Source organism: Delphinus delphis, chromosome 13 (genome assembly GCF_949987515.2).
Source record: "Delphinus delphis chromosome 13, mDelDel1.2, whole genome shotgun sequence".
NCBI lineage: Eukaryota > Metazoa > Chordata > Mammalia > Artiodactyla > Delphinidae > Delphinus > Delphinus delphis.
The window spans coordinates 50,576,490-50,594,179 of NC_082695.1; the positions used below are offsets into that span (position 1 = coordinate 50,576,490).

General features: G+C 41.5%; 1 protein-coding gene across 1 annotated transcript in view; it reads left to right on the plus strand.

The window, feature by feature from the left end:
* MOCOS (molybdenum cofactor sulfurase) overlaps nucleotides 1–16,604 on the plus strand; it is a 58,671-nt gene extending 42,067 nt beyond the window's left edge. Inside the window, exons 12-15 of the mRNA XM_060028916.1 lie at nucleotides 3,519–3,624; nucleotides 7,042–7,180; nucleotides 12,054–12,158; nucleotides 15,456–16,604. Of these exons, the coding sequence (XP_059884899.1) occupies nucleotides 3,519–3,624; nucleotides 7,042–7,180; nucleotides 12,054–12,158; nucleotides 15,456–15,608 (503 nt within the window). The 3' untranslated portion in view covers nucleotides 15,609–16,604. The remainder of the gene's footprint in view (nucleotides 1–3,518; nucleotides 3,625–7,041; nucleotides 7,181–12,053; nucleotides 12,159–15,455) is intronic.
* The last annotated feature ends 1,086 nt before the right edge of the window (nucleotides 16,605–17,690 follow it).

Below are 17,690 nucleotides of genomic sequence, written 5' to 3' on the forward strand. Positions count from 1 at the left end.
AGCTTGGCATTTCATGGGTTCAGAGAAGGGTTTAGGAGGGTCAGACATGGGTAGGGGAGTGATGGGGCAGAGCTAGAGAGAAGAGATGAATGTGCTGCTGAGGAGTAAGTAAGCACTGTCTTCAGGTTGAAGAACTGAAGAATTCTACCCTGGGGAGTTTCATGATGCAGCTTGCATTAGAAAGACACCCCTGGTGAGGTGTGGAGGCTGCAAGGGAGAGGGAAATGAAGGAAGCAAAGAGTCCAGGCAGGAGGCGGCAGTGACTGTCCTAGTGGGAGATGGGACCTGGGTAGGCAAAGGTGGGAGCAGAATGAATCCGTTGGCTGCTCGATACAGGATCAGGAGTGTCAGCTTGTGAATATTATACTTCAAAGATGCCATTTACGGTGGAGAGGTCTCTGATGGTCTAGGTCTAGGCCTTTGAACATTTTTGTGTTGGTACACCTTAGAAGAAATTTTTTAAAGCTACACTACCTCTTTACGTTGTCATCTAAATTTAAAAAAAAAAAAAGTTGCAAAGGATGTGATTTCCAGCATATTGCAAATATACAGGCTTATTTTGGAGATACTGAGAGTTCGGTTCCAGACCATTTCAATAAAGCAAGTCACAAAAATGTTTTGGTTTCCCAGTGCGTATAAAAGTTATGTTTACACTCTTGTAATCTATTAAGTATGTAATAGCATTATGTCTAAAAATCAGTGTGCATAACTTAATTAGAAATACTTTTTGGCTAAAAAACTCTAACCATTATCTGAGCCTTCAGTAAGTCATAGTAACATCAAAGATCACTGATCACAGATCACTATAACAAATATAATAATGAAAAAGTTTGAAATATTGTGAGAACTACCAAAATGCAACACAGAGATATGAAGTGAGCAAATGCAGTTGGAACAATGGTGCAATGGATTTGCTCGATGCAGTGTTGCCACAAACATTCAATTTGTAAAAAACTTAATACCTGTGAAGTACTTGCGAGGCATGATAAAGTGAAATGCAATAAAACAATGTACGCCTGTAGTCATTTAAAATTAAAACTTGTACATTGCCCTTTTAAATATAAACCAGTGGAGTCTCAATACCATAGTGATTTGAGTCTTATGAGTATTAACTTAAAAATATGTGTATAAACAAACTGTTTTTTAAGGTACAGAAATTTTCTTTCTTTCATTTTCTTTCTTCAACTTGTATTTCCATTCCACTTCCTTGAAGGAATTTTATCTTAGTGTTATATATTTTATGCTTGAAACTCTTTCCTTGATCACCCTACCATATTTATCTGAAACTAAAATTATATATAAATTGAAATATATAAAATTTCTTAAAGTTTCCTGTGATTGTAGAGTCTCAGTGTTAGGAAATTTTTCCTAGGTTGAGTTCTTATCATAGTTTTTAATAGTACACAGTTGATCAAAGCAACAAAAGTATATTATAAATTTCAAAAAATAGTTATTAAACATAAAGAGAAAAAAATAGTGGAAAATGAATCTCTTAATGAGATGGCTGGCCACCTGTGATTAATTCCCATGTCCATGAATGACTGTCACCTATCATCAGAATAGCTGGTGTTCAGCACTGGTTCTCTTCTGAAGAATCTTATTTAAGTCAGTAAACAGCTGGGGATGAAGGTGTTTGGTTAACGCGCTGTCACTCAAACCTTTCTTCTGAGGCACAGGGATCTAACATCAAGATGACTTTAATCATCTGTCACTTGACAACTTAATTAGTTCCGGCAGTTTTGTGGTTAGCAAAGAATTGGAACCCATCTGACCTACAGGAGGATCAGTCACCCAAGCTTGAGAGACTTTTATTTTCTCAGCACAGACCCCAGGGTTTTGAACTGGTCTTTTGTTTTCCACCCTGGAGATTTTTAGCCCCCAGGGCCAATGCGCCATAGGAGAGGTGCGGCCTTTGCCCTGTGAAGGGTGAGAAGGGCCTTTTGTGGAGGGGCCTGGGATTGCACCTCACTGCTCCGGCAGAGCCATTTTAGCAAAGAAGACATGGAAATAGAGAATCTGTAAGCGATTCTCTTGGAAGTGTCCATTCTCGGGTACTCTGGGGTCCACAGGCCTAGTTCAGAGACAGCTCATTAGGTTTTGGCCCGGCCAGCCTTTATCATCAACATCTTGTATAAAGACAGCTATGGCCCAAAAAGTGGGAGCTGGAAGCTGGGTGATGGGCTGCAGTAGTTCTGGAGGCCCTTGATATTTTCTTCCACTCTTTTTTTTTTCTTTTCAGTAGTTTTAAAACTTGTATTATTTATTTCTAAAGTCAATATTACACACTTGCCCAAGGGCAGAACCCAGCTTCTCCCTGCCTAGATTCACTGACCAGATTCAGAAGATCTCACTGGGCCTGTGACCCTCATCAAGGCCCTTCTTCTTGCTTGGGGAAGGTCCCCCCCGACCCCCGCCACTTCCCCACCTCCGCCCTGCAGCCCCATCTCTCCTCCTTTAAGTGTTGCCTCCAAGTTTCCTTTGCTGGAAGAATTTAACTTCAGCATTTTATTATTTTTTTCCAGATTATCAACAGCATATTCTAGAAGCTTATGTTCTTTCTGTTTTTGAGAAGTTTGAGCCATGCTTAGAACATTTTTTATTTCCAGGGCACCATTTTCTTCCCTTTAGAAACAGTCCCTAATATTTAAAAATGCAAGTCTTCCATTCAAGTACTAATCAGGCCAGGAATTCTACTCAATATTCTGTAATAACCTATATGGGAAAAGAATCTGAGAAAGAATGAATATACGTATACGTATAGCTGAATCACTTTGCTTACACCTGAAACTAACACAACATTGTAAATCAACTACACTCTATTATAAGATAAAAATTAAATTTAAAAAATGCAAGTCAATGGAAGCATGATTCATTTGCATTCCAAGAAAGCAACTCTTCTTTTCTAATTTATTTTATCTTAATTTTTAAATTTAGGTATAATTGACATACAACATTATATTAGTTTCAGGCATACAACATAGTAATTTGACATTTGTATATATTGCAAAATGATCATCACGATAAATCCAGTTAATACCCATCGTCACACAGTTACAAATTTTTTTCTTATGATGAGAACTTTCAAATATGCAATACAGTATTATTAACTGAAGTCACCACACTAGACATTACATCCCCAGGACTTATTTATTTTATAAGTGGAAGTTCGTACCTTTTAACCTTCACCCATTTTGCCAAACCCCGCCGCCCCCCGCCCCCCACCTCTGGCAACCACCAATCTGTTCTCTGGATCTATGAGCTTGTTTTGTTTTGTTTTAGATTCTGTAGCTAAGTGAGATTATACAGTATATGTCTTTCTCCATCTGACTTTTCACTTAGCATAATACCCTCAAGGTCCATCCATGTTGTCATTAAATGGCGAGATTTCATTTTTTTATGGCTGAATAATATTCCACTGTGTATGTATACCACATTTCCTTAACCATTTATCCATCAGTGGACACTTAGGTTGTTTCCCTCTCCAACAACTCTTCCTTTAAATACTCCATCACTTTTAGATCAATCTGCTTGTACAACAGCCACCCTCTCTCTGGTGAATGAGGCACAGTATCTGCTGATAAACAGATCCAGTGTTTTGGAACTTCAGCAGCAATTAAGCACCAGGTAAGATCCCTGTACTATTTGCTATTTACCTTGGGAATAGCAGGCAGGTGTAACTACTTGCCCCTGGGAGTGAGCTGGTCACCTCCCTAGGGAGAAAATGTCTGCGAATCATGAGTCCAGACCCTTCATTGAGAAACTGAGGCCCAGAGAAGTCACAAAACTTTTTAGGCCAGTTTCCCTTAATCTTTTAGAGGGTTCTCTTTTACCTTCCAATGTCCTTCTTGATGCCCTCAGGATGCTTGGCGGAGAATCCCAACCCTCATTTTTAATCATTTCAATTCTTAAACATTTAGTTGAATGTAATCGCCAGCAATTGGACCCACATTTTTTTTTTTTTTTTCTGTACGCGGGCCTCTCACTGTCGTGGCCTCTCCCGTTGCGGAGCACAGGCTCCGGACGCGCAGGCCCAGCGGCCATGGCTCACAGGCCCAGTCGCTCCGCGACACGCGGGATCCTCCTGGACCGGGGCACGAACCCGTGTCCCCTGCATCGGCAGGCGGACTCTCAACCACTGCGCCACCAGGGAAGCCCCCTGGACCCACTTTTGTTGCCCACTCTCCCACTGTCCCCTGGCCCCTAGGAGCCTTGCATTACTTCCACAGTCATTTTAAGTGAAAAGAAGAGTGGTTATGAAAGCTTTTAAAGTTGTAATTGTAGATACTATTTGTTTGTATCATCAGACAGAACTAGCACCCTTGCCTGCTCACTCCCACCCAGGGATCTCCCAAGGGTCCTGGAAAAGTCAGCTCTAGAAAGCGTCTTGGTTGGTTCAAGCCCCCTCATTGTCCTTCAGAGGAAATTGAAGTCCCAAGGTAATCAGACAATCGGGGCAAAAAAGAAAAATCACCCAGCTCTTACGTAAGAGTTGGGACCGGCAGATCATTCATTGTCCACACCTGTCAACACCATGAGCTGGGGCTCCTGTGACGCTCACGTGCCCTGTGGTCCTGGGCACATGTGTGCACATGCACAAACATGTACACATATAGCTTAATAAAAGCTACAAAAATGGACTGTTTGTAGTAATTCCTGTTTATAGTCATTGGCAAAAACACACAACAGTGTTCCCTTGCCGAGGTCCAGGCTGCCCTCTTTAGGAGCTGAAGTGTGATGCCTGGTCCCTGGGCGTTCACTGAGTTTTCCCGGTACTGAGTGACCCCCTTCCTCAGGTACCCTGGGCCCTGGATGGAGCAGGTCTGCAGTTTTCTGGGATTCTTGGTGTGGAAAGAGAGGAGGTGGGGACAGGCTTGCTGCAGCCCTGGTTCCTGCAGTCCTGGTTTAGTGCAGAGCTGACAAGCAGGAGGTAGGAAGGCCAGGTGGTCAAAGGTAGGAGAAACAGCCTGTGGTTAGTACATAGCATCCCTGGTTCTGTTTTCAAATTTGATGGATGGTATTGTCTCCATGCAGGCCATGGTAGCTTTTGGACATAAAACTTTCCCTATTAAAAAGCACAAAGGGAGTTTTGTTTGTTTGTTTGTTTATAACCTGAAGGGTAAATCCAGAATCAAAGGATTTTAGGACTGGAAAGTGCTAACCCTCTCATTTCCCACAAGGGCCCTGCAGTCCTCATCGATTGTGGGTGTTGCCCATAGTTAGGGACAAAGCTGGACTTGGGTATCCTGGTCCCTGGCTTTTCACATGCCAGGGGCTTTGATATACAGACATGGGACCCCTTACTCTCCCCCAGTGTCTTTCAGTTCTGTCTCCAGGGCAAATTCCAGTCATGCTCAAGGATTTCCCTCCCTCCAAACTTCAAAAATTTTTATTAAAGTACAACAAAGTGCAAAAATCATAAGTACATAGTTTAGTGAATGTTTACAGATGTATATACCCACGTAACCACCATCCAGATCAGGTAGAGAACATTTCTAGAACCATAGACCCCTTCCTCATGTCCCTTCTTGGTCAACCCCACTGAAGGTTGCCACTATTATGCCTTCTTTCACCCTAGACAGTTTCACCTTTTCTTAAACTCAATTTAATGGGATCATACAGTGTGTTCCTCTGTTGAAGTTTGCAGATGCTTTTTCAGTGTTTTTTTACCTTAGGGGAGGGCGTGCATGGAGGTGCAGGGAGCTGTTTAATGGTAACTTGTGCTAATAAACAAAAATTTTAAACAAGAATTACAAAAATAGCATATGCTTAGTTAAAACTGCAAATGGGATGGAAGCTAGGAAATAAAATTTTTAATCGAGATACAATTGACATGCAACATTATATTAGTTTCAGGTGTACAACATGATTCTATATTTGTATATACTGAGAAATGATCACAGTAAGTCTAGTAAACATCTGTCATCACACATAGCTGGAAATTTTTTTTTAAAGATTGTTTATTTCTTTTTCTTTTTTAAATAAATTTATTTATTTATTTTTGCCTGTGTTGGGTCTTCATTGCTATGCGCAGGCTTTCTCTAGTTGTAGAGAGCGGGGGCTACTCTGTTATGGTGCTCAGGCTTCTCATTGCAGTGGCTTGTCTTTGTTGTGGAGCATGGGCTCTAGTCACGCGTGCTTCAGTAGTTGTGGCACGTGGGCTCAGTAGTTGTGACTTGCGGGCTCTGGAGTGCAGACTCAGTAGTTGTGGCGCATGGGCTTAGTTGCTTCAGGGCATGTGGGATCTTCCTGGACGAGGGATTGAACCCGTGTCCCCTGCACTGGCAGGTGGATTCTTAACCACTGCACCACCAGGGAAGTCCTGCAAAATTTTTTTCTTTTTATGAGTACTTAAGATTTGTTCTCTTAATACCTTTTAAATATGCAATACAGTCGTTTTTTAGACAATACAGTATTATTAACTATAGTTGCCATGCTATACATTACATCCCCATGACTTGTTTATTTTATAACTGGAAGTTTGTACCTTTTGACCCCTTTCACCCATTTTGCCCACCCTTCTCCCCACCGCTGGCAACCACCAATCGGTTCTCTATAGGAAATAAATATTAAAACGTCCCATGTATACTCTATGTTGCTTTATGATGTTCTAATATCTAAAAAGAGTGTGAGCTCTTGATACTTTTTAGGTCCTTGATAATAAGCCTGTTGACAGTCTTTAAATGCCTTGTCCTGACTCTGTAGAATTGGTATTTTCTCATAAGTTTATCCACTCGATCCCAGTTCACTTGGTTTCCAAAGTTCTTCATCTCTTCAGCAAATATCTACTCACCCATTGCACTGCCTCTTGTGGGCTTCTCCATGGAGATGGGACCACATTCCAGGGAGATCACAGAGGTCTGTCCAACAGATGTGTGTCTCTTGGCCTTGCACTCATGATAAAAGCTTGTTCTGATCATCGAAGCCTCAGGCCAGAGTACAATTGATGAACTCAGGCATCGAGTGGTAGAAATGTTGAATTATTACAATAGTGCAGTTGTCCACCCTTCCCCACCTTTTCTCTTTTGGGTATGTCTTAAACAGTGATGAGAATGGAAAGGAAGAATTATTCCCAGTGAACAATCTCATCTCGCGTTTCCGTGCCAATATTATTACCAGTGGAACAAGGGCTTTTGAAGAAGAGAAATGGGATGAAATTTCAGTTGGTTCCTTGCATTTCCAGGTAAGTTCCCAGGAGTTCTATTATCCTTCCTCAAGGGTTGCCAATGGGGATTGACCTCAGTCCTAGGCCGGGATGGTAGCAGGTAGCAGGGAATCCCATGCCCCATCACGTGCCCCACCCCCACCAGGCGTTGACTCTTACCCACAAAATCTCAGCAGAAGGGTATGTGACACCTGCATCCTGGGGTGCCCCTTGGAATGATCCATCCCTCCTTCCTCCGGGGAGGGCAGCAGTTTCACGTGGGGAAGAGAGAACGTACAGGTGATGAAGGTACAGACTTTGTCGCCGTGTCTAGGCTTCAACTCTGTTTCTTGGAATGCTTGTGTCTATGAGAACGTCCTCCTCCTGAAACCTGCTGGATTTTCTCGCTGTCTGGAGCTTGTGGAGGAGGACCCAGATGCCTCATGGTCCTTCAGTGCCCATGGTGACTGTACCTTCTCCCCATGCTCTCTCGCTTCTGGCCTCGTTGGCAGCTGGGGGGCAGCTTGCAGTTAGAGGCGAAGCCTCCAGGATGCCCTCCCTCCCCAGGCTTTGGGCTCCCCAAACCTGAAGTCTTCAGCTAACATCTACATTCCTCCTTAGGGCAGATAAGGCCCCCGAGACCTGATCCTCCGGCCTCTCCCATCTCCCCGAGCTCATCACCCCTCCCCTTCTGCCTGCCCTGCAGACCTTCTCTCCATTCCCTAAACAAGCCAAGCTTCCTGCCTTAGCACCTCAGCCCTGCTGTCCATTACACATGGAGCACTTTTCCTCCAGATCCTACAGGGTCTGAGCTCAGATGTTACCTCCTTGGAAAGGTTGTTCCTGACCCACCACAAGGTCACACTCTGCACAGTGTCTCCTTATTTCTTCAGAGCTTATGAGGGTGGGGACCAAGTCTATTTAGTCCCTGCTGTTCCTCTGGGGTCTAGGACAGTCCTTACCCAGAGTAAGTGCTCCAAATTGCTGATGGAATGAATGGGCAGGAAAGCTATGGAATAGCTGGGGACAGAAGGATGGGTCATCTGCACAGGATGTCCCCAGTTCTTCAGTGGGGAATGAAATTATCTAAAAACAGTAATTAGCCAGTTGTATAAACTGATTGTAATAGGGCTACTGCACTCAAATGGAACATCACTCTAACTTCCAGGAAAGCAGTAAACAATAATTTAACCCTTAATGAAGGATTTCAGAGGTCTGGGGTTTGGGGTAGGGATAAACTGTGTGGCACCAATAGAAGAAAAAGATGTCCGAAAGATCTTTGTTACTCATTTAACTCTCCAAGCTTCCTCTTATCCTGGAAGCTGCTCCCCCTTGAAAGAATTATCTCTTTTCTCTTCCACAGACCTCTCTGGCACCAGCCTTCTGTCATTCCGCTCAATCCTCCATCCTGGCTGACTCTTCTTCATTTTCTGTTGCTGTGTCCCTGCCATGCTATAAAAGCACCTGCTCTCAGGGTACATGCCCAGTAATGGATTGCTGGGTCATATGGTAATTCTATTTTTAGTTTTTTAAGGAAACTCCATACTGTTCTCCATAGTGGCTGTACCAATTTGCATTCCCACCAACAGTGCAAGAGGATTCCCTTTTCTCCACACCCTCTCCAGCACTTACTGTTTCTAGATTTTTTGATGATGGCCATTCTGACCGGTGTGAGATGATATCTCATTGTAGTTTTGATTTGCATTTCTCTAATGATTAATGATGTTGAGCATTCTTTCATGTGTTTGTTGGCAATCTGTATATCTTCTTTGGAGAAATGTGTATTTAGGTCTTCTGCCCATTATTGGATTGGGTTGTTCAAAAAGAGTCATGTACCAAAATGTTCATTGCTGCTCTATTTATAATAGCCAGGACATGAAAGCAACCTAAGTGTCCATCAACAGATGAATGGATAAAGAAGATGTGGCACATACATACAATGGAATATTACTCAGCCATAAAAATAAACGAAATTGAGTTATTTGCAGTGAGGTGGATGGACGTAGAGTCTGTCATACAGAGTGAAGTAAGTCAGAAAGAGAAAAACAAATACCGTATGCTAACACATATATATGGAATCTAAGAAAAAAAAAAAAAGGTCATGAAGAACCTAGAGGTAAGACGGGAATAAAGACACAGACCTACTAGAGCATGGACTTGAGGACACGGGGAGGGGGAAGGGTAAGCTGTGACAAAGTGAGAGAGTGGCATGGACATATATACACTACCAAACGTAAAATAGATAGGTAGTGGGAAGCAGCCGCATAGCACAGGGAGATCCGCTTGGTGCTTTGTGACCACCTAGAGGGGTGGGATAGGGAGGGAGATGCAAGAGGGAAGAGATATGGGAACATATGTATATGTATAACTGATTCACTTTGTTATAAAGCAGAAACCAACACACCACTTTAAAGCAATTATACTCCAATAAAGATGTTAAAAAAGAAAAAAAAGGGCTTCCCTGGTGGCGCAGTGGTTGAGAGTCGCCCTGCCGATGCAGGGGACACGGGTTCGTGCCCCGGTCCGGGAAGATCCCACATGCCGCGGAGTGGCTGGGCCCGTGAGCCATGGCCGCTGAGCCTGCGCGTCCGGAGACTGTGCTCCGCAAGGGGAAAGGCCACAGCAGTGAGAGGCCCGCGTACCGCAAAAAAAAAAAGCACCTGCTTTTACACATCCTGCCTGGTACAGAGTAGGCACTAAGTATATGATAGGTATATAGAGAGAGGGAGAAATAAAGGAAGAAAAGAAGGAAAAGAGAAAGCACTACAACTAGACCAGGATCACTGTCAGAAACTTACCTTGTAACAAGGAAGTTGTAAGGTACCTGGGTACATGAATACAAGAAGGACTCTAAAAACACCTTTCTGAGATGCTTTGCTTTCTTTAGGTCATGATACTTAATAAACATTAATTAATGAAAGTTAAAATATGCATGCCCTTTGACCCAATAATTTCACTCATAGAAATCTATTCCATAAAAAATACTGTTACAAATATGCAAAGATATTTTACGAAATTACTCATTGCAATACTTTATAAATATGAAAAATTGGAGAACATCCTAAATATCCATAAACGGGAAGTTTTTTTTTTTTTTTTTTTTTGCAGTACGCGGGCCTCTTACTGTTGTGGTCTCTCCCGTTGCGGAGCACAGGCTCCGGACGCGCAGGCCCAGCGGCCATGGCCCACGGGCCCAGCCGCTCTGCGGCATGTGGGATCTTCCCTGACTGGGGCACGAACCCGTGTCCCCTGCATCGGCAGGCGGACTCCCAACCACTGCGCCACCAGGGTAGCCCAAAAGGGAAGTTTTTAAAAATTAATTTTTATTGAAGTGTAGTTGATTTACAATGTTATGTTAGTTTCTACTGTACAGCAAAATGAATCAGCTATACATACACATATATCCCCTCTTTTTTGGATTTCCTTCCCATTTAGGTCACCACAGTGCATTAAGTAGAGTTCCCTGTGCTGTATAGTATGTTCTCATTAGTTATCTATTTTACACATAGTATCAATAATGTATATATGTCAATCCCAAACTCCCAACTCCTCCCACCCACCCCCCTTCCCCCTTGGTATCCATATGTTTGTTTTCTACATCTGTGTCTCCATAAAAATGAAGTTGATTAAATAAAGTACAATACATCCATACAGTGTTGTCCTGTGCAGGCATTAAAAAGTATAAGCTATAGTTAATAATGTGCCTTTCAAAAAGTAAATGCTAAATTAGGAATCTGGGATTAACAGATACATGCTAATATATATAAAATAAACAACAAGGACTTACTGTATAGCACCGGGAACTGTACTCGATATCTTGCAATAACCTATAATGGAAAAGAATCTGAAAAAGAATATATTTATATTCTTATTATACTATATATAAATATTATATAATATAAATATTATATTTATATAAATATATATTATATTATATAAATATTATATATATTTATGTAATTTATATTTTTTTCAGATCACTGTGCTGTGTACCTGAGACATTGTAAATCAACTATACTTCAATTAAAAATTTTTTTTAAGTAAATGCTTAAGAGATGTTTGTTGGTGATAATACTCAGTGCTGAAGCAGTTGCAATGTGGGAAAATCTAACACATCTCTTTTGGAAAGCAATTTTTCACTGGATATCATCAAGTCATAAAAGGTTTATACCTGTTGACTTTATAATCTCCTTTTGGGAGATTTAGCCTAAAGAAAAATTCAAACAGGAAAGAGAGTTATGTGAATTAGGGCCTTTATTGCAAAATTATTGATTACAGCAAAGCATTAGAAATTATGCACATGGCTTCAAAGGAGAAGAGCTAAGCGCATCAACCCATGGGAATGCCAGGCCATGGTGAAAACTGCAAAATCCGGGGATGAGATAGCTGTTTGCGAACGGACACCGAACGATGTCCGTTATGTATTGTGGAGTAATTAAAAAAGAGAAAGAAAGCCAGCAGCTCTCAGCTCTCAGCGAGTGTGTTTCACAGGGGCGCGTGTGATCGTGTGAGCTACTTGCTGCAGTCTCGCAGTCTCGAGCGATCTGTGGCCACGAGAGCAGCGCAGGGTGTGTGGCTGTTCATCTTCTCCCAGTATGCCCTCCAATCAGTTCTTTTCTTCCCTGGAGGAAGCCCAACATTCCCTGATAACCACCTGTGAGTCACAACCACTCTTTGTTTTCTTCAAAGCCCTGATGCAGTAGCCTTTAAGCTGATAAACGAATGTGGGTGATTCCCTAGCGGGCATTGGGAAGAGGCGGCACTTCCTGGCTCTGTGCAGTTTGAGTATTTCTCTGTGAGTCTGAAATTGGCTGTTTACAACGATTCTTCCTGGACCCAGATTCCTCCCTGCAGAGTGTGACAGTCTGGTCACTTTCATGGCAACGCTGTCTTTTCCCTTCTCACCTCCCAGGTTTTGGGACCTTGTCACAGATGCCAGATGATTTGCATCGATCAGCAAACTGGGCAGAGAAACCGAAATGTTTTCCAAAAGCTTTCTGAGAGGCGAGAGAGAAAGGTAAGCATGATTGCTAAAAATGACACCCCATTTTAAGTTCCTGATGCATTGTCTACACCAGAACTAATCCTTACTAGTGCTGAGTAATTTTCAGAAGTCGGAAAACGTTGTAAGGCTGATGGGCTACCATCAAGATGCAGACCTTATCCGCGACACTGTCTTATTTTTCCTTTCCATTCATTTCCTCACTATTTTTATGACATGTATCTTTGATGCTTTCAAATCTTGTTGAAGAGATATGGAGTATAGATAAGAAATAGTTTTAAAAAAAAAGTGGGGGGGACTTTCCTGGTAGTCCAGTGCTTAAGACTCTGTGCTTGCACTGCAGGGGGCACGTGTTCCACCCCTGGTCTGCGAACTAAGATACCACATGCTGTACGGTGCAGCCAAGGGAAAAAAAAAAAGAGAGAAATAGTAAATAAGTAAAGTAATTCTATTGTCTCAATCATTATTTTCTTCGCCACAGAAATCTCATGAAGAATAAAAATGCCTTATGGTGAATAGGGTAGCTGCATAGAAAATAAATTCCACTATACTAAGTTTGTAAGTCATCTTCTTGAGGGCTAAAATGACTAAGTGTTGTTGTGGATCCCAGATTATAAAAGCTGAACTTCTAAGAGATTGATTCATTAGGAACATCCATTTATTTCCGGGCTTGCACTTTCTGTGAGGACTTTTGGTTTGCAAAGAATTCCAGGAAGCCAAATAAGCAATCAGGCTGCACAGAACAATTCTTGAAAATTAACAGAAATAATGCAAGCATTTCATCTCTTCCCAGTAATAAACTGGCAAGTTAACTCACGGTAAAATGTTCTGCATCGTTTCCTGTGTTTCTCCAAAACCAGAGCTTTGTTTCACAGTATTTGATTGACAAAACTCTCCTTACGGATATGGATAGGTATGGTCTGCAGAGCTGTTGCGCTTGAGTATTATACCAACAAGTCTGTTTGCTCAGCTGTGGCAGGCCGTGCCAGCTGGGGACGTGGGGACCTGGAGCCTGCCCCATGCAGGTTGCCAGGAGAGAGGATGTGTGCGCACAATACTATGGTACATGGAAATGGTATTTCTCAGCATCACAATAATTCTTGTGCATAAATCTTTTTATTTTTTAAATTTGGAATAATTTTAGATTTACAAAAAAATTGCAAAGATAGTACAGAGAGTTCCTGTGTACTCTTCACCTATATGTACACGAATATTAAGGAATTAATTTATCCCCAGTCCCTAGCTTGGGGCCTGGAACGTAGTGGTGGCCAACTGATGTTATCACAGATCTGGGAGCACATCACATACTCCAAAGTGTTGTTACTGGCTCACTTGCATTGATGGCAAACGTTTTTTGTTTTTGTTTTAATTTAACTTTTATTTTATATTGGTGTAGAGTTGACTTACAATGTTGTGTTTGTTTGAGGTAGACAGCAACTTGATTCAGTTATACATATCCATATATCTATTCTTTTTCTGATTCTTTCCCCATTTAGGTTATTACAGAGTGCCGAGTAGAGTTCCCTGTGCTGTAGAGCAGGTCCTTGTTGATGATCTGTTTTATATATATATTAGTGTGTATATGTTAATCCCAACCTCCTAATTTATCCCTCCGCCCCCCCTACTTCCCCCCCCCCAACCATAAGTTTCTTTTCTAAGTCTGTGAGTCTGTTTCTGTTTTGTCAAGTAGTTCATTTGTATCCATTTTTAGTTTCCATCTATAAGTGATCCTATGATATTTGTCTTTCCCTGTCTGACTTAGTTCAGTTAGTATGATCATCTCTAGGTCCGTCAGTGTTGCTGCAGATGGCGTTATCTCATTCCTTTTTATGGCTGAGTAATACTCCATTGTCTATATGGACCACATCTCCTTTATCCATTCATGTGTTGATGGACATTTTGGTTGCTTCCATGTCTTGGCTATTGCAAATAGAGCTGCAATGAACCTTGGGGTGCATATGTCCTTTCAAATCATGGCTTTCTCTGGATATACACCCAGGAGTGGGACCGCTGGATCATGCTGGTAGCTCTATTTTTAGTTTTTTAAGGAACCTCTATACTGTTCTCCACAGTGGCTATTATCAATTTCCACTCTCACCAACAGCATAGGAGGGTTCCCTTTCTCCATGCCCTCTCCAGCTCTCACTGTTTGTAGGGTTTTATTTTAAAATTAATTTTTATTGGAGTATAGTTGCTTTACAATATTGTGTTAGTTTCTACTGTACAGCAAAATGAATAAGCTATACATATACATATATCCTCTCTTTTTTGGATTTCCTTCTCATTTAGGTCACCACAGTGCATTAAGTAGAGTTCCCTGTGCTATATCGTGTGTCCTCATTAGCTCTCTATTTTATACATAGTATCAATAGTATATATGTATCAATCCCAATCTCCCAATTCCTCCCACCCCACCCCCTTCCCCGCTTGGTATCTATACATTTGTTTTCTACGTCTATGTCTCTCTCTCTGCTTTGCAAAAAGGATAATTTATACCAGCAGTCCCCAACCTTTTTGGCACCAGGGACCGGTTTCGTGGAAGGCAGTTTTTCCATGGATGGGGATGGGAGACACCGGGATGGTTCAGGCAGTAATGTGAGCGGGAGCGATGGGGAGCGATGGGGAGCGATGGGGAGCGGCAGATGAAACTTTGCTCGCTCACCCGCTGCTCACCTCCTGCTGTGTGGCCCTGTTCCTAACAGACCGCGGACTGCTACTGGTCCGCGACCCAGGGGTGGTGGACCCCTGGTCTATACCATTTTTCTAGATTCCACATATATGTGTTAATATATGATATTTGTTTTTCTCTCTCCGATGATGGCAAACCTTGAGTAGACTTACACAACTCTTCATTTTCGACCTCCCATCCTTATTCTGGAGAATTTGGAGAATTTAATTTACGTCACACGTTCTTATAGAAAATGCTGAGTTTTGCCCGTATTTTCACAAAATGGTTTTTACATCAGGGAACAGAGCAGAAATCGGCCTGACCGTGGTCAGAGGCCCAGAGGAGGAAGAAGCCCTCCTGTGGGAAACTCAGGGTACACAGGAAGGAGAAAATAATAGGTCCAGCAATAAAGAGGTACAGGCTAACTATCGGGAAAGAATACTTTAAAACGAGAATCTGTGTGGTCTAGGATATTAGGATTCTCCTTGTTTCTCACTACCTTCTACTAAATGACAGACAGGACATATCAAGTCCCAGTACATGTTTTTAAAGATCTGACTTAATTTTAGTGGAACATTATTATTTACAAAAGTATTTTAACTGCTAAAATAATCTAACTTCTGTTGTTACTGTTTTGTTCACAGGTGAACTTTGGGCTGTACCTGATGCATACCTCTTTGGATTTATCTTCTCCATGTTACCTGTCTGTAGGATCTCAGGTGCTCCCTGTGTTGAAAGAAAACATAGAACACTATGATTTACATGCTTCTGAGAAACAGCAGGAAGTTATCTCCTAAAGTTTTTTTCAGCATATATTAAAATTTCTCTTTTACAACTATCTCCATTCTTTTCTTTCTTCCAGTTTTGCTGAGATATAATTGACATACAGCACTGTGTAAGTTTAAGGCGTACAGCATAATGATTTGACTTATATACATCATGAAATGATTACCCTAGTAAGTTTAGTGAATCGTCTCACATAGATATAAAATTAAAGAAATAGAAAACAATATGTAACTTTTCCTCGTGAAGGGAACTCATAGGATTTACTCTCCTAAATTTCATACATAACATACAGCAGTGTTCACTGTATTTATCATGTTGTACATTACATCCCTGCTACTTATTTATCTAATAACTGGAAGTTTGTACCTTTTGACTTCCTTCATCCAATCCCCCACCCACCTCCCCCCTCTGGTAACCACAAATCTGATCTCTTTTTCTATGAGTTTGTTTGTTTGTTCTGAAGTATAATTGACCTACAACATTATGTTAGTCCCCGGTACACAACAGAGTGATTCAATATTTCTATACCTTTCAAAATGATCATCAGGATAAGTCTAGATATGATATCTCATCATACAAAGATATTACATAATTATTGACTATATTCCCCACACTGTACATTTCATAACCTTGACTCATTTATTTTGCAACTGAAAGTTTGTACCTCTTAATTTCCCTCACCTGTTTCTCTCCTCCTCCCACCCCTGCCCCCCACTTCTGGCAGCTACCTGTTTGTTCTCTGTATCTATGACTCTGTTTCTGTTTAGTTATGTTTGCTCATTTGTTTTGTTTTTCAGATTCCACATATAAGTAAAATCATATAGTATTTGTCTTTCTCTGTCCAATTTACTTCACAATTACCATAGTATCCTAAGTCCATCCATGTTGTCAAAAATGGCAAGATTTCATTCTTTTTTATGTCTGAGTAATATTCCATTGTATATATGTACCATATCTCTTTATCCATTCAACTTAGGTTGCTTCCATATCTTGGCTATTGTAAATATGCTGGAATGAACATTGGGATGCAAATATCTCTTTGAATTAGTGTTTTCATTTTCTTTAGATAACAATTCAGGAGTAGAATTGCTGGATCATATGGTAGTTCTATTTATAATTTTTTTTTTTTTTTTTTTTTTTTGCAGTACACGGGCCTCTCACTATTGGGGCCTCTCCCGTCATGGAGCACAGGCTCCGGATGCGCAGGCTCAGCGGCCATGGCTCAGCGGCCATGGCTCATGGGCCCAGCCACTCCACGGCATGTGGGACCTTCCCGGACCGGGGCACAAACCCGTGTCCCCTGCATTGGCAGGCGGACTCTCAACCACTGTGCCACCAGGGAAGCCCCTCTATTTATAATTTTTTGAGGAACCTCTATATTGTTTTCCATTGTGGTTGTACCAATTTACATTCCCATCAATAGTGCACAAGGGTTGCCTTTTCTCCATATCTTCATCAGCACTTGTAATTTGTTTGCCTTTTTGATGATAGCCATTCTGACAGGTATGAGGTGATATCTCATTGTGGTTTTGATTTGCATTTCCCTGATGATTAGTGATGTTGAGCATCTTTTCTTTCTTTCTTTTCCTTTTCTTTCTCTTTTTTCTTTTTTTTTGGCTTATAAACAACAGATATTTATTTTTCACAGTTCTGGAGACTGGCAGTCCAAGGTCAAGGTGCTTGCAGATTCAGTGTCTGGTCAGGCCCCTCTTCCTGTTCACAGCCAGCTCCTTCTTCCTGTGTCCTCACCTAGTAGAAGGGGTGAGGGAGCTCTCTGGGGTCTCCTTTATAACGGCACCAATTCCACTGATAGGGACGGAGCATCTTTTCATGTGCCTGTTGGCCATCTATGTCTTCTTTGGAAAAATGTCTACTCAGGTGCTCTGCCCATTTTTTAATCAAGGGCTTTTATTTGTTTGTGTGTTTATGTTGCATTGTATGAACTCTTTATATACTTTGGATATTAACCCCTTATTGGATACATCATTTGCAAATATCCTCTCCCATTCAGTAGGTGTCCTATTTGTTGTTGATAGTCTTCTTCGTTGTGCAAAAGCTTTTTAGTTTGACATAGTCCCATTTGTTTATTTTTG